General features: G+C 39.8%; 1 protein-coding gene across 7 annotated transcripts in view; it reads right to left on the minus strand.

Moving 5' to 3' along the window:
- myo6a (myosin VIa) overlaps window positions 1–26,786 on the minus strand; it is a 256,768-nt gene that overhangs the window by 152,157 nt on the left and 77,825 nt on the right. For all 7 annotated transcript variants that reach the window (XM_072581151.1, XM_072581145.1, XM_072581147.1 and 4 more), the window contains one exon: window positions 11,467–11,612. In XM_072581151.1, coding sequence (XP_072437252.1) covers window positions 11,467–11,583 — 117 coding nt within the window. In that variant the 5' untranslated portion in view covers window positions 11,584–11,612. The remainder of the gene's footprint in view (window positions 1–11,466; window positions 11,613–26,786) is intronic.

The following is a 26,786-nucleotide window of genomic DNA, read 5'->3' on the forward strand; positions in this document are numbered from 1 at the left end:
TTATTCATACTTCTTAGTTTTACACCTTTTGCATTTTCCCTTGCCTTGTTCCCACTGCCTAAATACATTACCTTAGTTTTCTAAACAATTTCTCTCAGCACCTTTCAGACCTATTTAAATCTACACACCCACACACACCTGTATGTGTGACTACTCAAAAGATGATTCAAAGATGGCTGCTATCGAACACAGAATGGGTACATTTCTGTTTTAGAAATATCCAACCAATTACCTGGATAAATCTAACCCATTGCCATTCTGGAACATCTCACTTCCCATTTATATGAAAATTTCAGTCAAGCCAACACAGGAACACTGGCCAGGATGTCTACTTCAGCTCATTCAGAACAAAGCAAACAACTGAAATACATTGTGCTCGAGATGGCACTAATGTTTGCACAATTGTCTGCAACAAAACAGAATAGTTTGACCAGGGTACCAAAACACACTTTGCTGAGTGGCTGAGCCAGAAAACCCACAGTAGTAACATGACAAACTGTTAATTTGAATTGTCTTTAATTATGCAGTTTTTGACTTATTTCTTCAGTCTGCTTATACCATCAGGGCAATCAACAATAAAAGCAGCTCTGGGCTTAACTGAGCATACTGCTAATTTTGACCTCTCTCAAGAGTCTGATTTCTGGAAAAGTCCATAATTTTGTCTGCAATGTTATCTAATTCCTGGTTTATAACCTTCATCTGCAACTTGACTATAAATGAGCTCCTGCAAACAGATGAACAGAAGGGAGTTCAACTAGATATAGACTTTACTGGAATCTAACTCACGTTAACCAAGCTGAAAACATTTTATTCAAATAATCAGGAACTTTTTTTTTCTTACCCCCCCCCCACCACCACCACCTCCTCATTCTCTGTGCTTTGTACAAATTTGGTCTCCTTATTTGAAACAGGATCTAAATATTTTTAAAGCATTTCATAAAAGGTACACTTAATCCATTCTTGACATGAACGAGAAGGATTTGAATAGTTTGGGCCAATACCCATTGGAGTTAGAGGAATAAGATGTGATCCTACAAATTATGTGGTCATATAATATCAAAAACAAACAAACCTGAGGAAACTTGGCAAAGTACACTCTAAGAGGATATTCCTTCCTGTAGGACAGGTCAGAATCAAGGGCAGAGTGTTCAGGAATAAGAAATCCTCCTTTTAAAATAGAGATGAGGAGGAATTTTTTTTGATAGAAGTTAATCTGTGGAATTTGTTTCCCAAGATGACAATGGAGGCTGCATCATTACGCTGATATAAGGCCGAGCTAGACAAGATTTCTGATAGACCAGAGAGCCAAGATTTTATTTTGAGAGGGGGTGGAAGCAGATAGAAAACTGAAGTTGAGCCCACAATCAGGTCAGCTACGATCCTTCTGAATGATGAAGGGCTGTATGGCTTGCTCCTCCTAAATTCTATGTTCCTATGTAGGAATGAACCAAACAGAGGTGACAGCGATACAAATACCAGGCAGCTCAGACCACCAATGCTCTACCAGATGAGCACTGACGACGTCACCTAGCGAGATGATGAAACGTCTGCAGAAAAACAGAAAACTATCTGCTCAGTGAACAAATCTATGACTTTTTCAGGAGGAGTGCAATTGGCAAATAAATCTCAACACATGAACATAGGTGGACCATTTCTGTCAGAAAAATGGCTCAGTGGTTAGCACTGCTGCCTCACAGCACCAGGGTCCCAAGTTCAATTCCAGCCTCGGGCAACTGTGGGGAGTTTGCACATTATCCCAGTGTCTGCATGGGTTTCCTCCGGGTGCTCGGTTTCTTCCCACAGTCCAAAGATGTGCAGGTCAGGTGAATTGGCCATGCTAAATTGCCCATAGTGTTAGGTGCATTAGTCAGAGGGAAATGGGACTGGGTGGTTTACTCTTCGGAGGGTCGGTGCGGACCTGTTGGGCCGAATGGCCTGTTTCCACACTGTAGGGAATCTAATCTAAAATAAGGCAGCCATCGTACTCCTTAGAAATGGGTCGAAAATGACAGAACAGCAGAAAGAAATGGAGATGCCAATAAGGCCATAATGTAGCAGTCTAGGTTATTAAGCCATTCAAGAATGGAGCTCATTACTGAAGGGATAGGACTGGAAAGCTAAGAAAGAGATACTATTTGATTAAATCACACTTGGATTACAGATCGCACATGTACAGCAGGAATTTATCCTCCAGGTCAGGACTTCAGCATCAGGGTCAATGAAGGGTCACAATACTGCACTGTTTGGAAGACCAGACTCTAAATGATTTTCCTCAAATTGGTCATCTATAATGGTCAGAGGGTGGACTGTTGAATTAGAAACAATGGATGGTGTCTTGAAGCTGGAGGGCCAATGGGAGACCCTGCAACACTGAAGGAACAGTGGTTTGTAGATGAGGTAAGAAGGAGCACACCATTTTGAGGCAACCTCTCCAATTCCATACACTTTTTAAATATTAAAAAAAGTTTTACCAGCGACATCACCACACAGAGAGGGGGACTTCCTCCACAGAGTTAGCAGCAGTTACAACTCAAAGCTAGCCTGGATCTGACCCACCCAGCCAGTAGTCCTTCAGGCAGTTGATCTCATCGCTTTTGCTTTAGGGGGTTCAGAGGCAATTCTGACAATACACCTCAAATGACTAGTGCAACTGGTTACACACCACTTGTGGTCAGGCAGCTGTGCTGACCCCATTCTCTCTGCAGGAAAGTGACCAGGTGCACCATAATGCCAGCAAGCCAGCATATCGGCCAGTAAACTGAAATTTTCACAGAGGGCTGCCACCACAATCACGGCCAATTGAAATCTAAAGATCCTACTCCAGCTGTACCTGTTTTACCGCTGCTCCCTTATATCCGAAATGTTAGTTTGAAGTGAAAAGTATCCCATAATGCCTGTCCTGTGACTTTCAGGGATCTGCACACACACAAGGTCGCTCTGCTCCACCACACCAGAGTCAGAACCTTAACCTTTAATGTGTATTCACAGGTCTCCATTCCATCCTCCCCAAAGTAAATTACCACACACTTTGCCAAACTAAATGGCATTTGCCACTTTTCTGCTCACTTGGTCAGTCTACTGAAATTTTCTTGAAGACTGTAGCTATCTTCGGGATCAACCATAATTTTCATCTGGAAGCTTCTTTGACACATACCTCACACTGTGGTATAAATAATTTAGCCTTCGACAGCAAAGAACCCAATGCTGGATCCTGCAAATTCTCAAATGAAACTGTGTGGGAACAACTTGAAAACATCAAGCGCACAATACAATGAGATTTTTGCTTTACTTCTGACTGATAAAAAAGTCATCACAAGGTGTGAAAATTACTTTGTATACAATTTGGAGTAAGTGCTTCTTGGTACATTCAGAGAAGAATCGTGCATACGCTCAAATTCAGGTTGCAAAAATGCAAAGATTGGAGGCGGAGTATCTTGTGACAGTCAAGTAACATCATTCAGCAGAACAGCCTTAAGATGCAAATACTGTTTCTCACACAAGATTAGTTCACATAGCTGTGATGGATAAGAGACTAGATTCCTTGTTAGTGAGAGAATAATAATAAAAAGAATGTGTTGTTACAAAGTTTTAAACTGTTCATTTCAAGAAACCAAATTTGGTATTTTTTTTAAATCTAATTTTGCTTTTATTCCTCACACAAGCTGTTTCAATTCCTGCTGAGATCTACACTCAAGAACAATTAGAGATGATGAAACATGTTAAACCTAAATTAGATTAGATTAGATTACTTACAGTGTGGAAACAGGCCCTTCGGCCCAACAAGTCCACACCGCCCCGCCGAAGCGCAACCCACCCATACCCTTACATCTACCCCTACCTGACACTACGGGTAATTTAGCATGGCCAATTCACCTGACCTGCACATCTTTGGACTGTGGGAGGAAACCGAGCACCCAGAGGAAACCCACGCAGACATGGGGAGAACGTGCAAACTCCACACAGTCGCCTGAGGCGGGAATTGAACCCGGGTCTCTGGCGCTGTGAGGCAGCGGTGCTAACCACTGTGCCACCGTGCCGCCCACAAATGTTGCATATAATGTGTGCTACCTTTTTTTTTGCAATCTGTACAGCCTTTTACAAGATATCTTCAGGCGCAAAGTTGCTGTTTTTTTGTAAGTCTAGAAACAATATTTCCCAAGGCTAGATGGGAGATAGGAAAAGGAATGTACATTTGGGAGCAATTTAATTTGCCCTCCCAAGAAAACAATATGAAAGTAACAACGTTCGGAAGAAAAATAATCAAATGCTAACTGTTGGAAAACATTGCGCTTTAAGATTACGATGTTCTTAAAATCCAGTGACTAATGTTGAAGACAATGAAACTTATTCTAATTTCAATTCATGAAACTATTGAGGATTAAATAAATTTGTACTGAATTTTTATTTGGATTTGTCATGTCATGATGTGTGTATTCTAGCAAGGCCACTTCAAAATAGATTGCAACAGCTGAGAGCATGGGTAGATGGTCACATTCAGTATTACTTAAATCAAGCTTGGAAACAGCACCGTTCCCGATCATAGGAAATGGATTTTGGTGTTAATCACTACAATTTTAATGCTGGCAATTTTTAAGCAAACAAATCTCTCACTGTAATCTATGAGTGATACACCTTATGACTCCGTAAGGATTAGGAAATTCAATCAAATTAGCCTAAACAGCGTACTGCACTGTACACCAAAAAAAAAGAAAAGTATTGGTCCTAGAATAAGGACTATTTTGTGACGTTCAGATAATTATGGGAAATCCAAATAAGACATGGTGTCACTGAAAAACTCACTTCACTAGGGCTACAAATGGTCAATAGCCAGCTGCATGAAACGGGACTTCATTATTGTACTGAGTGAAAAATAGATGTGGCAAATGGGTTCCTGTCCTCATAAGTCATAGTACTTTGTTTGCATCCATTGCTGCTCCACTTGTATATCTCTTGCTAATAATTGTCTCATGATGTAATTTTGTCTTTTAAAGGTGGTAAGTCTAACAGGGGAGGTGTAAACACCAAAACAAGACATCGTTCATGCCTCATTAGTTCAATGTTTACTGTGATTTTTTTCATAGCTTAAGAATAATCGTCAAAAAGAGTGCTTTTGCATCAAAAGAACACACCCCAGAGACACACAAAATATTCACTCTCATTCAGTTGGTAGAATAGGAATAAATCAGATTGTCACTAAGAATATTCTTTATGGAGCTGAAAACAGGTGGTTTTAAACAGTCAAACTAGTAATAAATATATTAAATGCACGTGGATTTTTTTTTGTAATGCCTTGTTTTTTTTTTGCTTCAATGTTATATGTAAATATATCAAACAATGTGTTTAGCCTCTACATAGAGGATTGTCAGAGCATGTAATGTAATAGCCACATTGCAGTAATTTTCAATGTCCAGGTTTTTCCACCTATGCCCAGCAAAATGCTGCAAATCTGAAATAAAATCAGAAGAAAAAAAAAATCTGGAAATAACCAAAGAATTTTATTCCGCTTAAAGTATTCTTTTGGCTTCAGGAAATAGTAATCCTAATCCACATATGAGAAAGATTTTGGTGATGCCTGAACTGTTATCTCACAGAAATTCACAAAATGATTTACTCAAAATATTGTGTGTTGTCAACACTATAAAATCAACAGTGGGCAGCTTTCTAAAAAAGAAAAACAAGTGTTATGCTCAGCGACATGTGAAATCCCAAGCGTGTGGGAGATATTTTAATGCAGTGAAGTCACTTCTGAATTACCTTGGGTCTCCGTGGGCAGTAAACAACTTATGTTCCATGACATAAAACATTTTACCAGTTAAATAGGCAAGATGTGGACTTGGCTCCCAGGCAATTTAAAACAACACCGAAAACCAAAGTTAGAAGCTGGCTCCAGCAGATAGCAAAGTACCTATATTGAAACTCTCTATAACTGATTCAATCTGCAAGAGGAAGACATCAACTGGTGAATCAAGAAAGCAATGTAGAACTGACCCAGCCCCTAACAGTCATTTTCAACAGATGTAAACCAACAGGCAAGTGGATTTTCTCCCCATTCTAAGGTAAACAGTGTTAACTTTCACATGATGACACACACTTTATGGAGATATATTTCAAATAATTACATTTTTTCCTCAGAATTAATTTCAAATGGATTCTCATCGATAAATGAATAATCTTAAACCACACACTCGGCAACAATATTCTAATTTGTCCTCGTTGCCTACACCCGCACTGGAATTAAAACCCAATGGAATAGAATTCATTACTGAAATCATCCTTCCACATGTCCATCAATTAAATTTACTTCAAAGTTTTCTTTCTTAGCACAACCACAGACATAATAAATAAGACTAGCTTTTGTGGCAGTCATTAATTCAGTTTGAATTTGCCAAGTAAAAGCTTCCTTTTATATAGTACTTTTCACATCCAGAGGCCATCACAAAAATGTCTTTGGCCAAGGAATTAATGTTGCTGTGTAGAAAAACAGCAGTTTTAAATTGAAATGAAATGAATAGCTAGGCAAATCAGTTTTTGATGTTAAGTTAAAAATAGTTAATCCACTGGGAAATAGTACCATGGAAGCTTTAATGCTTATATAAACAGAAAATAAGTGCATGAGGCCATTTGGCCCTTTTGACCTGCAACCTTCAATCAATAAAATTATAGCTGATCACGTAATCTCAGTATCCCATTCCCACTCTCTCCCTATACCTCTAGGTCACTTTAGCTGCAAGTGCCACGTCCAGCTCCCTCTTGGAACAAAGAGGGATACAAAACACAGGAGTAGGCACTTTGACCTGTTAAGCCTGCACCGCCACATTTTGCCCTGTCTTCACTTACAGGATCCGTATCCCTCTATTCCCTTCCTTTTCAAGTATTCATCCAACTCCTTCTGGAATGTTGCTATTGTATCTGCTTCCACCAGCACCTCTGGCAATGCGTTCCAGGAACTCACCACCCTGTGTGTCAAAAACTTGCCTCGCACAGCTCTTTTAAATTTCCCCACTCATACCTTGAACCGGTCTCCTAGTAATTGACCCGTCCACCCTGGGGGGAAAAAAAAACGTCTCCACTCTATCCCTGCCATTCACAATCTTATGAATTCTATTAGGTCACCCCTCAACCTCCTGCATTCCAGTGAAAACAAACTCAGTCTATCCAAGCTCTATTTATAACTAAAATCACACCAGGCAACATCCTAATAAAACTTATTCTGTACTCTATCAAAATCATCCACATCCTTTTAGTAGTGTGGTGATCAGAACTATGTGCAATATTCCAAGTGTAGCCGACTAAAGTTCGATAAAGATGCAGCATAACTTGTCTATCCTTACACTCAATGCCCCTTCCAATGAAGGCAGGTATGCCATAAGCCTTTTTTACGACATTATTTACCTGTGCTGCCACCTTCAGGGATCCATGGGCCTACACACCCAGATCCCTCTGCATATCAATACTCTTTAGGATTCTGCCTTTCACAAATATATCTAATGAACTTGCTCCAACAGTTTCCTGCGGGAGAGGATTCCAAAGGTTCACAACTCTTGAGTGAAACAATTCTCTCTCACCACAGCCCTGAATGGCCTACCCCTTATTCTTAGATTGTGATCCCTAGTTCTGGACATCCCCATTGGGAAAATTGTTCGCGCATCTAGCTTGTCCAGTACCATCAGGATTTTATATGTTTCTATGAGGTCCCCTCTTATCCTTTTAAATTTCAGCCAACACAAGCCCAGTCAATCCAGTCTTTCCTCATATGTCAGCACAGCCATCCCAGGAATCAGTCTGGTGAACCTTTGCTGGACCAGTAGCAAGAACATGCTTCCTCAGACTAGGAAACCAAAACCGCACACAGTACTCAAGGTGTGACCTCACCAAGGCCCTGTATAACTGTAGTAAGACATTCCTACTCCCAACCTCAAATCCTCTCACTATGAAAGCCAGCATGCTGTTGCTTTTCTCACTGCCTGCTGCAACTGCATGACATCCAGGTCTCGTTGCAGCTCATCTTCTCCTAAACTGCCACCATTCAAGTAATTGGGTTTCCTGCTTCTGCAACCAAAGTAGGATAACCTCACATTTGCCCACATTTTATTGCATTTGCCAAGTGTTTATCTAAAAGCATCAGAATGATAGTACCTCCAGTATTGCTAGCCTAAATCCCCGGCTCAAATCCCAGAATGAAATATGAAGCCACTGGCATTCTAACATTAAAAGACTGACAGTATACAATCTGGGAAATATGTTATTTCCATCAATATTCCAGATTACAGGGTATGCAGAAAAGGATGTTGGCTGGGTTGGAGGATTTATAAAAATGTTTTAAATACTGGTAAAAAAGGTAAATCACGGCTAATAAGAGGGATACTTCTTCTTAATGTGGCAATGCTCATGTCTTCGCCCACAAAATAAGAAACTGGGCATTAATATCATGATATTTGAAGAATCCAACTTACATTCATTACAACTCATTATGTACAAACATTACAATGATAGCCAAGAATTGTTAGAGATTTTTTCCTTTTCTAATATTGAAAATGACAATATCAACGTATAGAAGGCACAGAATTCCTCAAGGGATTTTATGGAAACCTTTACAGCAAGTGCTTAACAAGTATAGTAAAATGAACAGCAATTCTGAACTTAGTTCAGTTTAATGTAGGAATATCTGTGGAAGAACCTGTTTTAAATAACAATCATAACTACATTAAATCTAACTAAATTATGGAAAAAGGACAAAGTAAGACCAGAAATATGAAACTGAAGAACACCCAACATTATTAAACCAAGGTGTGATTTCACAGAAGTAGGAAGGAAAGAACTACTTTGGAGGTAAAATAGTCAGAGCCAGAGGGGATTTTCAAGGATTTCAGGAGGAGGTTTAGAACAAATGTGTTCCCATTTAATTCCAGTTAATTTTGGACCGAAATTCCACAAGATGTTTTTATGATTAGAAAGCAGCTAGAGAAAAATTCTGCAGGCTTAGAAGTAGGTCCTTTGCTTTTTCGACTTAAATGTAGTGAGATATTTGCATATCCTACCAATATTGGCTATGCATTGAGGAGGATGAAATAAAGCTGAAGATCTCAACTGACTGGATAAATGAGTGGTAACTGGTAAACAGATCAGTGCAGAGAAATAGGAGGTAGGACATTTCAGGCTGGATAACGAGAGCAGGAGATGTATTGCACATGGTAAGGTAATGCGAGCGAGAGCAAGAACCTGAAGCAGAGTCATTTGGCATGGAAACAGACCCTTCAGTCCAACTCATCCATGCCAACTAAGTTTCCCAAACTAAACTAGTCCCACTTGCCTGCATTTGGCCCATACCCCTCTAAATCTTTCTTATTCATGTACATATCCAGATGTTTTTTCAATGTTTTTATGTATCTGTATCCACCACTACTCCTGACAATTCATTCCACATACAAACCATCTGTGTGAGAAAGAGGTTTTTCAGGTCTCTTCTAAATCTCCCTCCTCGAACCTTAAAAAATTACCCTTAGTTTTGAACTCCCTCACCATAGGGAAAAGACATTTGCGTTTCACCTTATCCACACCCATCATGATTTTATAAACCTCAATAAAAGTCACCCCTCATCCTCCTACGCTCCAGTGAAAAAAGTCCCTGCCTATCCAGCCTCACTTTATAAGCCAAACCCTCCAGTCCCAGCAACAGCGTTGTAAATCTTTTCTGAACCCTTTACAATTTAATATTACCCAGAACTGTACAAAGTACTTCAAAAGTGGCCTCACTAGTGTCTTGTACAGCTTCAATATGACATCCCAACTTCGAAACTGAACAGTCTGTGCAATGAAGGTAAGCCTGCTGGACACCTTAAACACCATATCAACCTGTGACACAAGTTTCAAAGAACTATGTACTTGAATCCTGGAAGTGTCTCAGGGACCTACCATTAATTGTATAAGCCCTGCCTTTGTTTGTTTTACCAAAATGCAATACTTTACATTTATCCAAATTAAAGTCCATCTGCCACTCAGCCTATCGACCCAATTGATCAAGATCCCTTTGTAATCTTCCTTCACTGCCAACTAAACCACCAATTTTGATGTTATCCACAAACTCACTAACCATTCTTCCTAAATTCTCATAAATGACAAACGTAAGTGGACCCAGCATCGAACCCAACAGATCACCACTGGTCACAGGCGTCCAGTTTGAAAAATAACCCTCCACAATCCTCTGCCCCCTACTGTCAAGCCAATTTTGCATCCAATCAACAAGTTCCCCCTGAATCCATGTCATCTAACTTTACTAATCAGTCTACGATGTGGAACCTTGTCAAAGGTTTTAGTAAAGTCAGATTGACCATGTCTACCACTCTGCCCTCAATCGTTTTGAGTACTTCCTCAAAAAACTCAAGCGCGTGAGATACAATTTCCCACACACATGACCACAGGTCACTGATGGTAAAGGTGTCATAACAAATACTTATATTTAGTTTAGAGTCGGAATCATAGAGCACGGAATCAGACCCTTTGGTCCAACTCATCCATGCTGACTAGACTCCCCAATATAATCTAGTTTCATATGCCTATAAACCTTTCTATTCATATACAACGTTTTAAATGTTGTAATTGTACCCCCTCCACCATTTCCTCTGGCAGCTCATCCCATACACGACCACCCTCTGCATAAAAAAATTACCCCTCAGATCCTTTTTATATCTTTCTCCTCTCACCTTAAACCCATGCCCTCTAGTTTTGGATTTCCCTACCTTGGGTAAAAGACCTTGGCTATTCAATCTATCCATGCCCCTCATGATTTATAAACCTCTATAATGTAACCCCTCAAACTCCGACACTCCAGCTCATAAGCCTCAGTCTATTCAGCCTCTCCCTATAACTCAAACCTAGCCAATGTTTTTGACTCAATGCCAGGGAATAGAAAGCAGGAAGGTGACATTAGAGTTGTAACATTCTTTAGGTTGTGGTTAGATTTCTGGTCACCATATTAAAAGGAAGCATTTGATCACATTGCATAGTGCGTAGAGGTAACTTAAAAGGACGTCGCTCACAATGGAGAATTTCAGCTCTGAGGAAAACTTGCATGGAATAGGTTGTTTTCTTTGAAGCATGTGAATTTGATTGGTGATTCAATTGAGATCTACGAGATTGTGAGGCTCCCTGACAGAATGAATCGGAGGGAACTCAACCCCTCAACAGAAAATCAAATGATCAGATTTAAAGCCATTGACAGAATGGCCCCAAGGAATGATGCCAACAGCTACTTCCAGCACCCAACAGGAAAATTCCCTAGACTGGAAGCACCACTATGTGGATTGATCTTGTAACTTGCCAATGTCACTCAATGTTTTGCACATGCAACAATCCGCCATGGACACAAATCAGCATGAACTTGCCATTTCTTTTCATATTCTCAGGATGTCCCAAAACAGAACAGTTCATAGATAGCCGATGTAAATGACATTTGAGTATCATGCTCACCTTGTTTCTTTGATTCAAAGGTTCAATTGTTAAGGAGTCAACACCAATATCAATAATGGAACCCAGCTGGAACCCATCCAGGGGATGTGGAGCCCACACAGGCTTCCCGTCGTCCATGTTCACTTTTCTTAACTAACCACGATTCCCTAGTTTAAGAAAACAAAACACAAGCAAATAAGTGTATGCTTTTTATAAACATAGTGCATCTGGCAACTAAAAATAGTGTCCATCAAGTGTGATTAGTTTAGAATGGTGTCATGGTCAGCATGGTGGGCTAAATTGCCTGTTCCTATGCTGTACTGTTCTGTGTTCCATATGCTGCAAGTCCTACTGTAGCACATTTTAAGCATACAGTGATGCCTCTGAGCTCCTTGCACCTGAGCTAGAAGGATACAGTGAGAGGACTGAAGGAAAGAGGAAAGAGGAAAGAAGCACCTCCATAAGTACTTTGAAAAGGCGGTGACAAGGTGAGCTTTAACCAAAGTTGATCAAAAACTTTTGGCGTGGGGTGGTGGTAGGATAGGGAGTTAGTGTTGGGATGCTGCACAGGTGAAGTTATGTCACAATTTAAAGAAGAATGAATGTTTCAACATAATATTTTCCAATTCAATGGCTTTTCTCTTCAAAATCATAAAAGGAGTTAAACAAAAGAAGCAGTTATATAAGAGAAGTAACCTTTTCACACTCAATGATCAGCTAACACCAAGTTATTATTTCTAAATCATGGGAACAAGTTAAAACAGATTATTTTTGATAAGCTGAGAAACATGGTTCCAACAAAGTATGTTTGAGACAAAAATGCAGGTGAATTAAAAATAGTGGTGATTTAATAGCTGTGGGTTTGGACATTTCCCACACCAATTTATTGACTAAGTTACAATTATAATTTGGGAAAATGCAGCAAGTATTAAGCAATATGGGACATAGTTGTGTACATGGAATTTGCCCACTGAATGTGGCAGAGGAAGTCTTTTAGAAATCAATGTCATTATTGTTAAATTACTGTATGAAAATGACTATTTACCATTAAATCATTATTTTTAAAATGTTAAATTAGTCAGTTTTAATTATTGCATGTTAATAATATTGATTGGCACAACAAGAAGTCATAAGACAAAAAAATTCTTGATGTAAAGGGCAAACGATCGGACTGAATAGATTTGTTGTCCCAGCTTGAAATGACATACAAGAGGCATTGTCAAGAAGAAAGGGTTGAAGATGGGGTAAGTAGTTGGCAGGGACAGGGAGGTCAAGAGGCGATTGTCAAAGAGAAGGATAATGGTGACAGATTTAAAGGAGAGTATTTGTATCAGTCCCAATGTGTACAAGACAAAAAGGTTTCTGCAATATAGGCCTCTGTTTCCAGCAATGTTGAAGTCCTAAATTACAAAACAATTGTTTCCTACCCATCCTAATATGATAAAATTGATTCCTTCATCCAAGTCAACTCTGTAGATAATAAATAGTTTAGACCCACAGATCCCTACAGCATTCCATTAGTCTCAGTTTGCCAACCTTAGAATGACCCATTTGTCCAGACTGCTTCCTATTAGCTAACCAGCCCTCAGTCCATGCTAATATCATTCCAAGCACCATCTATGTGTCGTAATCTCATATGTCACATTAAAAAGGTGGTCTTTGGAAATCTAAATGTACTATAACTACCAATTTCCATTTATTCACTTGTTCATTACATCCTCAAAAACATTAATACATTTATCAAACACAATTCCCCTTTACAAAGCTATATTGACTCGGATGAAACTATTATGATTTTCTAAATGTTCTATTACGCTCCCTTAAATAATGGATTCTAGCATTTTCCAAAAGACAGATGTCAGGCAAACTGCTCCTAGTCTCGTGCTTTTTTTTATTTCTCTCTCTTCTTAAACAAAGTGTTAAATATTCAGTTTTCAAACCTCGCAGAACCTGGGAACATTTGGAAGATTACAACTAAACATCCAATCTCTGTGCAGCCACTTTGTTCTTTTTTCAATAAGAGCCTGGGACACCCTATGGTACTGGAGTTTTTGTGCTCCGGAGTGGCTTTTGAATCTGGAACCTTCTGACTCAGAGGCAAAAGATGCAACCAACTTATCAGAGCCACATAGATCAGAACAATTCATAAGGCTTAAATTTCTAAACAGGACCTGTGGCAATGAAATCGTAGAGGTTAAAAAAAATAAGAGACGGGTTGTCCAGTGCCAGACAGTCATTATTCCGGCTCAGATAGAAGCTGTACAATGGGAACCCTGTGTGAATTGAAGGAATTGCGCGTGAAGTTAATTTTTTTTTGCTGGGCAATTCCAGTTTAAAAAATCGGAGACTTGGCAGGGTTCCAACAAACTAAATTACTCAGGAAAAATTAGATGGTTGAACACAGCCTAACTCCAGAGTTAGTATTAAACTGACCACATACTTGCCTCTTTCTGCCAACTACACCACCCTGGACATCATCCATCCACCTATCAGACCCTGCCCCAATCCCCCTCTCCTCCCACCAAGATAGTGACTTCGGCACTTGCTGAAACTGGCCTTTCCATCAGCAATGCTGCGATTCTCATGGAGCAGATTAGTTGGGATTTTGCCCAATTTTCTACAATAGATTTGTCAGTCTTTTTACTTCAACTGTAAACATATTATTCAGCTGTGACAAGTTCATTAAAATTATATTCATGACACTACTTCAGTGCAAGGTTTTTGCATAATTGGGATGCAACATGCATGCCAATTGAAAAATAAAGGATAGAAACAGCTTGCCTTTACAGAGCATCTTTCACGATCTCAGGGAAATTCCAATGTGCTCCATAACCAAGTGTATTTACAGTCATAACAAAATAACTCTTTAGCCATTTTGTATACAACAAAGTTCCACAAAACAATGATAATGACCAAATAACAAAAAAAATACAAATCATCTTATTAGCGATTTTCCTAAACTTTCCTTCAGTAAGTCTTAAAAATGGCATTCAACAGAGCGCAGGTCTCACAATTGACTGGGGGACAAAGATTAGTCAGGACAGATGTAGAGCTCATTCATAATATGGAATTTTGTAATTCACTTGGGGCCTTGGACCTCTCATGTGAAAGGCAATGCAATCTTGCAAACAAATAACTTGTACTGAAAAACTCAAACCCATGAATTTTCGACAAGACATAAAACTGCCATTCAGCCACATCTGACACCAGCAAATGAACTTACTATGCTACACATTGATGATGTTCACTGGATTGAGAATTACTGTGCCTCAGCAGATGTATTGTTTGTATATTTCAACTTGTTTTTTAAACTTTGTAATTTCACTCTTGCCATGCCAGGAGGATTCAATTTAGTTCTTGCCCTGCAAACTGAATAATTCCAGTCACTAAAGGACCAACTTTAGTTTCTATCTTCTAAAAAGCAAGCAAATTAACCAAAAGTGGCTTTGGCTCTGAACACAGTGAACAAAGATTCACTTTGATGATCTTTAAATAGTGAAGTGCCCACATTGAGCAGAAAGATTAGTCATTCTGCTAGTGTAAAGATCTTTTTGACAAAAGCTCTTTACCTGGTACATTTAATTAACTTGTGCATTAACCCTTTATTCTTCAATAATGAATTTTCTTTAAAAGTTCTTTTATTCATCAAAAGTGAAGCCATACAAACTGCATTAAACACCAGTTTTATTTTACTTTTAATACCAATGGAAGAGTTAGGCGAGTACATGATTTGGCCCTTCTTTGTTGATAATCTACATGAATGCAGTGAAAACACAGTATTAATCAAACCCACTGTTTCAGTAGGTTTCCAAAATGTACTGACACCAACAATGGCTGGCTCTGTCACTGTGATCTTGTGGCTAAAACATATGGTTACTGCATACACCAGTAATAGAAAACCTCTGCATTGTGGACTTGATGCAATTTACAGTCTTCAAGTTTTGCCTGGTACGTTAAATATAGCTTAAATTGCAGTGCAAAAAAAAAATGATTTGGAAACAGCCCACCAAGGACCAGGCACTGCAAGTTTGCATTTTGCTATTAAAGTTAACCAGAATTAGACCAGCCCCATTCAAGAAATACGAAAATTTGGATTTGCTCAAAAGATTTTGATTTATTAGCTTGCCTCAACTGACAGAACATATGATTGCAAGTCAAAAGACCATGTCTACATTCAAGTTTATAACAGAGTAGAAGCATAATAGTTACACTACTGGACAAGCAACCAAAAACCTAAATGAAAGAAAATGCACAGAATGCAAGTTCAAATCCCATAATGACAGTTTGAAAATGAATGGTTTAAGTTGGAACTAAAAGGCTGCTACCAGTAAAAGTAATAATGCAACTTAGAACTTGTCATGGATACTCAAGTGGTTCAACAATGTCTTTTTGAGAACTAAAGTTGCAGTCTAGATCTCCAGTCTTACATAATTGTTTTTGACTCATTGCTGCTCTCAAAGTAGGTTTCCAAGCCACTCAATTCTATGAAACCTAGGAAGGCAGCATTAGATACATGGAAGCATCATGACCTCCATGCTCCCCTCCAAATCACACTTCACCTTGACTTGCAACGAGACCACCATTCCCTTCAGTATCACTGGATCAAAGTTCTGGCAATCCTAACCTAACAGTACTGTGGTAATTTTTTTGCAACACATGGACTATCGCAGTTCAGAAAGTCGGCTTATTAATTACTTTTCAAGGATATCTAGGAATAGGCAATGAATACTGACCTTGCTGCCCCTGTGGCAAGAGCTAATTATAAAGAACTAGTTCTAAATGCTGTTAAAAAACACAAATGAAGCCATGAACTGCTGGTATTGTGAAGCCTGTATAGCCAGTTCAATTAGATCTTAAAAATTCCAATGCACTATTTTAAGAACAGGGAGCTCTCATGGTGCCGGTCATCCCTCAAATATTTGTTGAAAACAAATTAACAAGTCATTGACCTCAGTATTGTTTGTGGGTTTCTTCTGTACAAAATAACTGCCAATTTTCATCATATGCATATTTTTAAATCAGTGAAGTGTTTGAAGTACAGAAGCAGAATGCTTAAGAGACTCCAGAAGTTACTGAGAAATCCAGAGCAGGGCAATTAGATTAGATTACTTAGAGTGTGGAAACAGGCCCTTCAGCTCAACAAGTCCACACCGACCTGCCAAAGCGCAACCCACCCATTCCCCTACATTTACCCCTTTACCTAATTTAGCTTGGCCAATTCACCTGACCTGCACATTTTTGGACTGTGGGAGGAAACCGGAGCACCCGGAGGAAACCCACGCAGAAACGGGGAGAACGTGCAAACTCCACACAGTCAGTCACCTGAGACGGGAAAGAACCCGGGTCTCTGGCGCTGTGAGGCAGCAGTGCTAACCACTGTGCCACCATTCTGCCCACGGTTTTTCCAACAGGGAATACACATTAACCTCACTTGAATACATTACATTCAATGACATTAAATTAAAAAATACTGCTGGAGTTCAGAGTTGGAGCTGTGCCACCCATCAGCAGATAGGTGGCACAGGTGTAGGTGTACTTCCTGCTGTTTAATCAGGCAGGTCAATTTGGGATTCTCCCTTTAGGATATCAGCCTGTCAGCTGATGTGTTGCAAATACTAAACATATCAGCACAAACCATCAGGTCTACCTGCTCATGCTCCTTTAATGGCAGTCATGCTGAATGGTCAGCCATTAATAACAAACCAACGCTCAACAGTTGTTACAGAATCTCCTTAAAAGATGTTTCAAATGTGCCTCCAACAGAATCGACATTTGAAAGTAATCATGCGGAACTCAGTGAGATATTGATCGAAGAGCCATTATGTATAATCATACTGTAAAAAGAGGTGACCTTTGACCCATTGAATCTGTACTGTCAAACTTTACTAAATCTACAGTAATCCCATCTTCCAGCGCTTGGCTCACAGCCTTGAATTATATGGCATTCCAGTACTTGTCCAAGTTCTTTTTACACATTTGATAGGTTGCCCACTTAAACTATTCTCCCAAGCAGCATATTGCTGATTCCCAACACTTTCTGCATGAGAAAGAAATGCCTCAAATCCCCTCTAAACCTCTGACCCTCCACCTCAAAAATTATGTCTGTGCGCATACATGCACACATGCACACAAACAGCTGCTTCCCATCCACTGTTCCATGCCTCTCAATCTTAGAGATCAATGAAGCCCCCTCCCAACCTTCTTTGCTCTGAAGAAAAGGATCCAAGCCTATCCAGGTTTTTGATACAGTAGTTGAAATACTCTAAACCAGACAATAGCCTGGTGAATCTCCTCCTAGTGCAATCGCATCCTTCCTATAGTGTCCTATAGCACACAGTACTCCAGCAATGGCCTAACCAAAGTTTTGCATCACTTCAACATAACCTCATTACTCTTGTATGCCATAACTGATAAATGGAAGTGTATGCCCCATTAACTACCCTATTAATCTGTCTTGCTGCTTTCAAGGATCTTAGGATTAACAGCCCAAGATCCTTCTGAACTTCCTAGAGTCCTGTCATTCATTGAACACTCCTTTGTCTTGTTACTTCTTCCAAAATGCATCACCTCACAATTATCAGGATTAAATTCCATCTGCCACTACTCTGCTCATCTGATAAATCCATTTACATATTCCAGTTGCCCAAGACTCTTTCTCACTGCCAATCACCCAACCAACCTTCGTGTCATCCACAAATTTACTTAAGAATGCCCCCACGTTTTCTACTTAATCCCTTCCTGTTTGTAATATAAAAGGGACTCAGCACAGATCCCCATGGCACGCCGCTGGACACACAAACAGCCTCTACCACCGCCCTGTCTTCTGCCACTAAGTCAATTTTGAATCCAACTTTTGGGTCCCATGTGCTTTTACTTTCTCATCAGTGTCCCACATGAGACCTTGTCAAAAATTTTGTTGAATTCCATTTAAACTATATCAACTGCATTACCCTCTCAACACACCTGATCACCACCTCGTAAAATTCCATCAGATGACAAAGCCATGTGACAATCCTTGATCAAACCTTCCCTCTCCAAGTGGAATTAATTTGCTCCTTCAGAACTTTCCCCAATAGTTTCTCTATCACTCACGTGAGACTCACTAGTCTGTAATTCCCCGATTTATCTCTAACACTTTTCTTGAACAGTAGAACCACATTTGCTGTTTTTCAGTCCTCTGTAACCTCCTTGTGGTCAGAAAGGAATTAAAAGTTGGATCAAAGCTCCATTAACTTCTTCCCATATATTCCCAAAGCAGCCTCAGATACAACTCATCCTGACCTGGATATTTGTCAGATTTTTAAGCTCACCAAATATCTCTCCACTCACTATGCTGAACGCTCAAAAACCCCTTTTTCTCTTTTTGAGAATTCTGTACCTACATCCTCCTTTGCCAAAGCAAAGACAGATGCGAAATACTTACTTAACACCTACAAAAGTCCTTCAGCTCCACAGATTGCTCCCTTGGGCCGTACTCCTTCCCTGCTTACACTCTTACCCTTGAATATACTTATTTGGAACACAGAACAGCTTAAAATGATTCTCCTTAAATCTTACCCACCAGCATTTATTCAAGAAAACAGATTCCAAGCAATCAGTGACAAACTGAGAACTTTCAGTATTAACACTTGAAATAAAAACATATATATAGCAAATTCAATAGGACTCTTCTATATCGATACCTGAGCAGATTTAATATAAGAACACACAATACCTACAAAACTGTTCTGACTCTCGAACCTGGGAAAATTGGCTGCAATTCTTCAATCTAGGAAGGCTTGATGTGAGATGAAGAGAAGAGAAAGTGTTAAATCATAGGCTCAGGGTGTGAAGGAGCAGAAGGAGAAATAATTTGTTATTCCTCTGGTTGTGAAGAGGAAGGAGAAATAAGTTTGGTTTCCTGGATCTGTGCACTAAACAAGTGCAGAAAAAATACTTAAGACTTAGCCTCTGTTTGTATTGCAAAATTCTATTTGGTCCATCATGTTTGTGCTCGTTCACTAAAAGAAACCAGTAATGCCATCATTCTGCACTTCTTCCTTCTGAAAAGTTTTTCCACCACCATTTCAGGCTCTGCACTCCAGATCAAAGCAATACAGTGGGCGAACAAAAATTGTCATGTTCCCTCGGCTATCCTGTGCATTCTTAAAATCTGTATTGTCCAGTTACTGACTTTTCTGCCAGCAGAAAGCATTTTGCCCCATCTACTTTATCAAAACCCTTTGATGTCAAAAATTCCAGGTCTATTAAGAACATGGGACTTAGTTAAAGCAAATCATTCTGGCCTCAAAAAAGGTTCCTGTAATCTGAAATTGGTAACAGGATGCACCAAAGCCAAACTGCTTTAAAATAATAGTATTGTGTACACAATACTAATGTGCAAACTAACAAGGCAACTCAAACAGAAAGGAATGTCTGTTGGATTTTACCCAGGCACCTCACATACGTCTGCACACAGAGATCGAGATAGTCTCTCTCCACAAATGGTCATATAATGGTACTCCAGGCCAGACAGCCCGGATTCAAATTATACCTGCTCCAGAAGTGCGTTATGAAGTGACTGAATTGACTGAACAGGTTGATTAAAAGTAACTGTTTTTAAAAGTGCTTACAGTGCAGAACCAATCCATTCAGCCTATTGTGTACATGCCAAGTCTCTGAAAGATCAACTCAGCTAGTCGCACTTGTCCACCTTTGTCCCATACCCCAAAAAGATGGTGGTGGCACATGTTAATGTCACTCAACTAATCCTGAGGCCCAGATTGAAGCTCTGGGGATCTTTTTTTTTTTACATTGTCACCACAGCATTCAATTAATAAATCTGGAATATAAAGCTAGTGTGTCAGTGAGACTAATTATTCATTGTAATAAAGGCCCAATCCAGTTGACTCAATTACCATCTGAAATTGCCTTCAGTTCAAGCGCAACAAGAGACAAGTAACAAATACTGGCCTTCCACAAATGCCTATATCCTATGTTAGGATGAAGAAAACAATTCTGCAAATTATTTCGGTTCAGCCCATTATCCAATTCTGTTTCGAAGGCCACAACTGAATTTGCTTCCACCACACTCATGGTCTACTTTCTGGATCCTGACTAACAAACTGCCTTTTGTTACTTTGTCATTCAACTTAAAATGTGTGTTTCTCTGGCTCTCAAGCCTTCCCCAATGGGGTTAAATTCTACCTACTTTATCCAGATCCTTCAAGACTATACCATCAAATCTCCTCACTCTTCTCTTGGCCTGGGAGAACAGCCCCAATTTCTCCAATTTATACACATAACTGAAATCCTTCACCTATTCTTACAAACATTTCCTCAAATGTCTTCCTTAAGATGTGCTGCCCAGAAAATGGACAGAATACTCCAGTGGAGGCTAAATATATTTTTTGGTTAAGGTTCAGTATAAATTGAGGTTTGACCATTAAGTCAGGATTCCGTAGGCTTTAGGTCTCTGTCCTTGCACTTCCTCTTCAGAGCCATACGCTTGGCTTTCCTAATTTTTCCTGCTAAAAGACTTTGTTTCACATTTCATCATGTCCAGCTGTCCTAGCAATGTGACTATGTCCTCCTAACGTTCATCACAATCCTCCTCATAGTTCACAACACTTCCAATTTTATATCATGCGCAAATTTTGAAATGATGCCCTGTACACAAAAGGCATTACCCACAATTGTGTGTTACGGAGAAAAAAACGGAATCAAAATCAGTTACATATCAACTGGCTTTACCAACAGATATTCTGGCTTTTCTTTCTTAATCCAGATTGAGCTAGGTGTCTTAATTGTGTCCCAGAACACGGATGAAAAACTTTTCCGTGACCTAAGTCAAATTAACCAGTCAGCAGTAGGCAGAGTTTATTCTTACTCCTTTCATTTTAACAAAGGCGATTTCATTTACAATTAGAGTCCTCTGATACCATCCATTCTTGATTAGTAAAGTTATAGTAGGGTTAGCATAAGACCATAACATATAGGAGCAGAGAGTTAAGCCATTTGGCCAATCAAGTCTACTCTGTCATTCAATCATGGCAGATATATTTCTCAACCCTATTCTCCTTCATGTCTCATAACCTTTAATGCCTCACTAATTGAGAAACTATCTATCTCGGTCTTAAAAACACAATGACATTATGACAGCGTCACCATCCTCTGGCTGAAGAGATTCCTCATCCCGGCTTGAAAGGATCACCTCTTCATTCTGAAATTGTACCTTCAGATCCTACTCTCTTCTATTCATGGAAACTTCTCCATGTCCACTCTATCCCGGCGCCTCAATATTCTGTAAGTTTGTACAAAATTTCCCCCCTATCTTTCTATATTCCACTGAGTAAAGACTCAACCGCTCCTCATATGACAATCCTTCATTCTTGTAAACCTTCTCTCAACTCCCTCCAATGCCAGCACTTCCTTCCTTAGATATAGGGCCCAAAACTGCTCACAATATTCCAAATGCAGTCTGACCAGAGCCTTTTACAGCCTCAGCAGTACATCCCTGCTCTTACATTCTAGTCTTCTTGAAATGCATATTAACCCTGCATTTGCCTTCCTAACTGCCAACTAAGCCTGCATGCTAACCTTGAGAATCCTGAACTAGAACTCTGAAGTCTCGTTGTGTTTCAGATTTCCAAAGCCTTTTGCCATTTAGAAAATAGTCAACACCTCTATTCTTCCTGCCAAAGTGCATAATCTCACACTTTCCCAAATTGTATTCCACCTACCACTTCTTTGTTCACTCTTCTAGCACGTCTGCATCCTTCTGTAGCCTCCCTACCTCAACATTACTGTCTCAATCTTTATGTCATCTGCAAATTTTGCAATAAAGCCCACAGTTTCAGATCGTTAACATGAATAGTTGTAGTCCCAATACTGACCAGCTGCAGAACACCACTACTCACCAGTTGCCATCCTGAAAAAGAAAGACCCTTTGCCCCCACTTCCCGTCTTCTGCTGGTCAGCCAAACCTCCATCCATGCCAGAATCTTGTCCCTAATTCCATGGGCTCTGATCTTATTTAGCAGCCTCCTGTGTAGCATCTTGTCAAAGGCCTTCTGGAATTCATTTGTTCAACTTACTCATTACCTCCTCAAAGAATTCTAACAGATTCGTCAGACATTACCTTCCCTTAAAGCAGTGCTGACTAGCTCTATTTTACCATGCACTTCGAAGTACTTCACAATCTTACCCTTAATAAGGGACTCTAAAATCTTACCAACGACCAAGGTCAGCCTAACTGGCTTACAGTTTACTGTCTTCTGCCTCCCTGCTTTCTTGGCAATTGGCAATTTGCTCATCCTCTGGGACCCTTTCAGACTCTAGTGATTCCTAAAAGATCAACAATGCCTCCACGATCTCCTCAGCTATCTCCTTCAGAACACTGAGGTGCAGTCCATCTGGTCCAGGTGATTTATCTGCTGTCAGACCTTTCAGCTTCCCCAGCTTCTCCTTCTTAGCAATGGCCACTATACTCACCTCTGCCCCAAATCTCTTGAAGCTTGTTAGGCAACATCCACCATAATGACCAAGGCAAGTACCTATTCAGTCCCTCCAACAAATTTTTTTTATTCCCCATTACAATTTCTTCAGCCTCATTCTCCAGCAGTCCAATGTCCAATCTAGCCTCTCTCTTACTTTTTATGTATCTAAAAAAATACTCTTGCAATCTTCTTTTATGTTAGCAGCTAGCTTACCCTAACATTTTGTCTTCTTTTCCCTTACTGCTTTTTAAGTTGTCCTCTGCAGGTTTTTAAAGGTTTCCCAATTCTCTGGCCTCCAAGTAATCTTCACCATATTGTGTGCTTTTTCTTTTGCTTCTATGTTGTCCCTAACTTCCCTCGTCAGCCAATTTTACCTCATCCTCCCCTTATATAGTGTTGCTTCCTCATTAGGAGGAATTTCTGCTGTGGCTCCTGAATTACCCCCAGAAACTCCTGCCATTGCTGCTCCACTGTCTTTCTTGCTATTCTTCCCTTGTAATCAACTCTGGTCAACTCCTCTTTGTGTTACCTTCACCCAATTATAATACACAGTTACATCTGATTCAAGTTTGTTGCTCTCAAACTACAAGATGAATTCGATCATATCAAGTTTAACAAAAACTTGCCCGTAGCAGTCAGTTTGGGTTCAAATGTGGACAAACGACTGAGGTCAAGAAGAGAGCAATTTCCCTTGACTCTTGGTTACATTTTACCAAGAAAGGAGTCTGACTAATAATGGAGTCAATGGGAATTGTAGGAAGAAAATCTCCACGGATTGCAGTCATACCTAACATAAAGGAAGACAAGTGTGGTTACTGAAGGTCAGTCATCTCAGCTCAGGACACTTCTGCAGGAGTCCCTCAGGGTAGTTTCAGCTCCGTCATCAATGATCTTCCCTCCATCTTAAGGTCAGAAGTGGGTCGTTTGCCAATGATTGCACAAGGTTCAGCACATTTGTGAATCTTCAGATCCTGGAGGAGTCCATGTTCAAGTGCAAAAAGACTGGAATTATATCCAGGTTTCATCTGACAAAGGACAAGTTACATTTGTCCCATAAGTGTCTGGAAATGCCAATTTTCCATCAAGAGAGAATCCATCCATCACCCCTTGATATTCAATGGCATTCCTGTTGCTGCTTTGCCTGCCAACATTCTGGCGTGGACAATGTCAGAAATCACACAACACCAGATTATACTTTATTTCAAATCACAAGCTTTTGGAGCGCAGCCCTTTCATCAGGTGAAGAGAGAGAGAAGCACACAGAACACAGAATTTATGGGCAGAGAGATCAAAAGATCATACAAATGGTGTGAGTTCAGTGTCAAATAATAAGTCTCTGCAGGTGACCAAGAGAGTGAGACGGTGAGTGTAAAAGTGTCAACAGCTAAATAACAAGCAAAGGGATGACCTATAAATCCAATTAAATGAAGCAGAAAAATAATAAACAATTAAAAATAAGGTGGTGCTTGGAGACAAAACCAAAATGACTGGAACAACATGGAATAAAAACAGAAGCTGCTGGTAAGCCCAGCAGGTCTGGCAGCATCCGTGAAGAAAAACCAAAGGAAGGGTCACCGGACCCGAAATGTTAACACTGATTTTACTTCACAGACGCTGCCAGACTTACTGTGCCCCACCCCACCTCCAGCAATCCTTGCCTTTGCTCCTGATTTACAGTTTTCACAGTTCTTTTGGTTTTTATTTGACTGGAACAACATGATAGATATAAGAGTTGCATGCTGAGGATCTAAGCGAAATAATAAGTAATCCAAAACTGTACAAACTAATTGAGGTAGAGAGATCATAACCACTCAACAAGATAGTGGTGTCAAAACAGGTTCACCTTCCACACACAAACCTTAACATGATTCTTGCTTCAGATTCTGACTGACTAACTGAAATTTAAACAGTTTAGTTCATTATTTCAGAACTTCAGCTCTCAGGACCTTCTGTTGTTCTTCCCTTTCTCTCTCAAAACTACATGCTTCAGGCTGACTATATATCTAAAGTTAGATCACTAACATTTCCTTTAAAGCTCTATTTAAGAACAGACTTTGATAATGAAGAGTTTAAATTACAAAAGAGTTTTTGAATATTGATTAAAGTGTTGTTAATTATATGCTACCATTCACTACAAAAAAGGAGAAAAAAAACAATGTGCATTGATACAGCATTTTTTACAATGGCTGAATGGCTCTAAAGTGTTTTGAGACAATGAAGTACTTTAAGTCTGGACATGGCTATAAATGTATTAAATGTGGCACAATATGCACACCATGCCATTTGCAAGAGTTCAATCTAATAAAGAGATGATCTGCTTTTGTATTGTTGACTGAGGGATAAATGTAATCAGAATACTGGGAATATTTCCCTGCTCTTCTTAAATATTCCATTGAAACTAATTTGAAGATGAGCAGGGAATTTTTCCTAGTATCCCAAGCAGGCAGATTGGATGCCAGTTTAAAACATGGCACTGTGGAGCATCCTCTCGTATTACATTGGATTATTTGCATTGATCTTTTAAACTAGATTACTTAAGTTGTAATTGAACCTGAAACCTGTAACACGACAGGCAAAATGTATCAAGTGAACCACAACTGACCAAGCTGTATAATGGTTATCAACAGTCCAACTGGATCTTGATCAATTGGGCCAATGGACTGAGGAGCAGCAGATGGAATTCAATTTACATATATGTAAGGTGTTGTAATTTGGTAAGATAAACAAAGGCAGCACTTCTATAGTTAATGGTAAAGTCCTGGGGAGTGTTATTGAACAAAACGGTCCTAGAGATTCAGGCTAGAGTGGTGGTGGAAAAGCACAGCAATTCAGGCAGCATATGAGGAGCAGGAAAATCGACGTTTCGGGCAAAAGCCCTTCATCAGGAATAGACGTCAATTTTCCTGCTCCTCGGATGCTGCCTGAACTGTTGTGCTTTTCCAGCACCACTCATCTAGAATCTGGTTTCCAGCATCTGCAGTCCTTGTTTTTACCTAGAGATTCAGGTACATAGTTCATTGAAAGTTGTGTCACAGATAGACAGGGTGGTGGAGAAAGCATTTGGCACACTTGCCTTCATTGCTCAGATGATTTGACTACAGAAGTTTGGGTATCATGTTGCATTTGTACAGGATGTTGGTGAGGCCATATTTGGATTACTGTGCACAGTTCTGGTCACCATGCTATAGGAAGATATTTTATTAAATTGGAAAGGATGCAGAAAAGATTTACAAGGATGTTACGGGAAATGGAGGGTTTGAGTTATGAGGAGAGGCTGGGTAGACAGAGAAGTTTTTTTCCTGGAGCATAGAAGGTTGAGAGGTGACCATGTTAAACGATTAAATGGGAACCTCTCTCTAGACATTAATGTAATATTGAAGAGTTAATCTGCAATGACTAAACATTCTGGAAGTGGATGGGGACGACAGTCAGGCAAGAATGCAAATGACCGCCACTCCATTTAGACAGTCATTTGCTACTACTCCCCCTGCTATTATCAAATTAAACTATCATTCAATCACTTCCATTCAGAAATGTTTTCTAGCCATCCCCTGAAGCTAGGTATGTCACATACATTGTCTTGGGAAATCACTGAGTCAGGAAATATTTTGCATAACATTCCAAAGGATTAGGGCATTAGCATTATCTCGGAGGATGATCTCATCCTACCATCATACTTTGGGGTAACATATGACTGTGAGGGGGTAACTGAGGGATTTTCTCAAGTGGCATGTGACCATGGGGAAGTGACCAGAGTATCTGTAAGCATGGCCAACTGACCTGCATAAAGGAGATGTATTTTCTTTGTTCAGGGCCTCACTTAGACTCGACCTCACACACCTGCAAAGAGGGTCAAAAGGGGGG

Source organism: Chiloscyllium punctatum, chromosome 11 (assembly GCF_047496795.1).
Source record: "Chiloscyllium punctatum isolate Juve2018m chromosome 11, sChiPun1.3, whole genome shotgun sequence".
Taxonomy (NCBI): domain Eukaryota; kingdom Metazoa; phylum Chordata; class Chondrichthyes; order Orectolobiformes; family Hemiscylliidae; genus Chiloscyllium; species Chiloscyllium punctatum.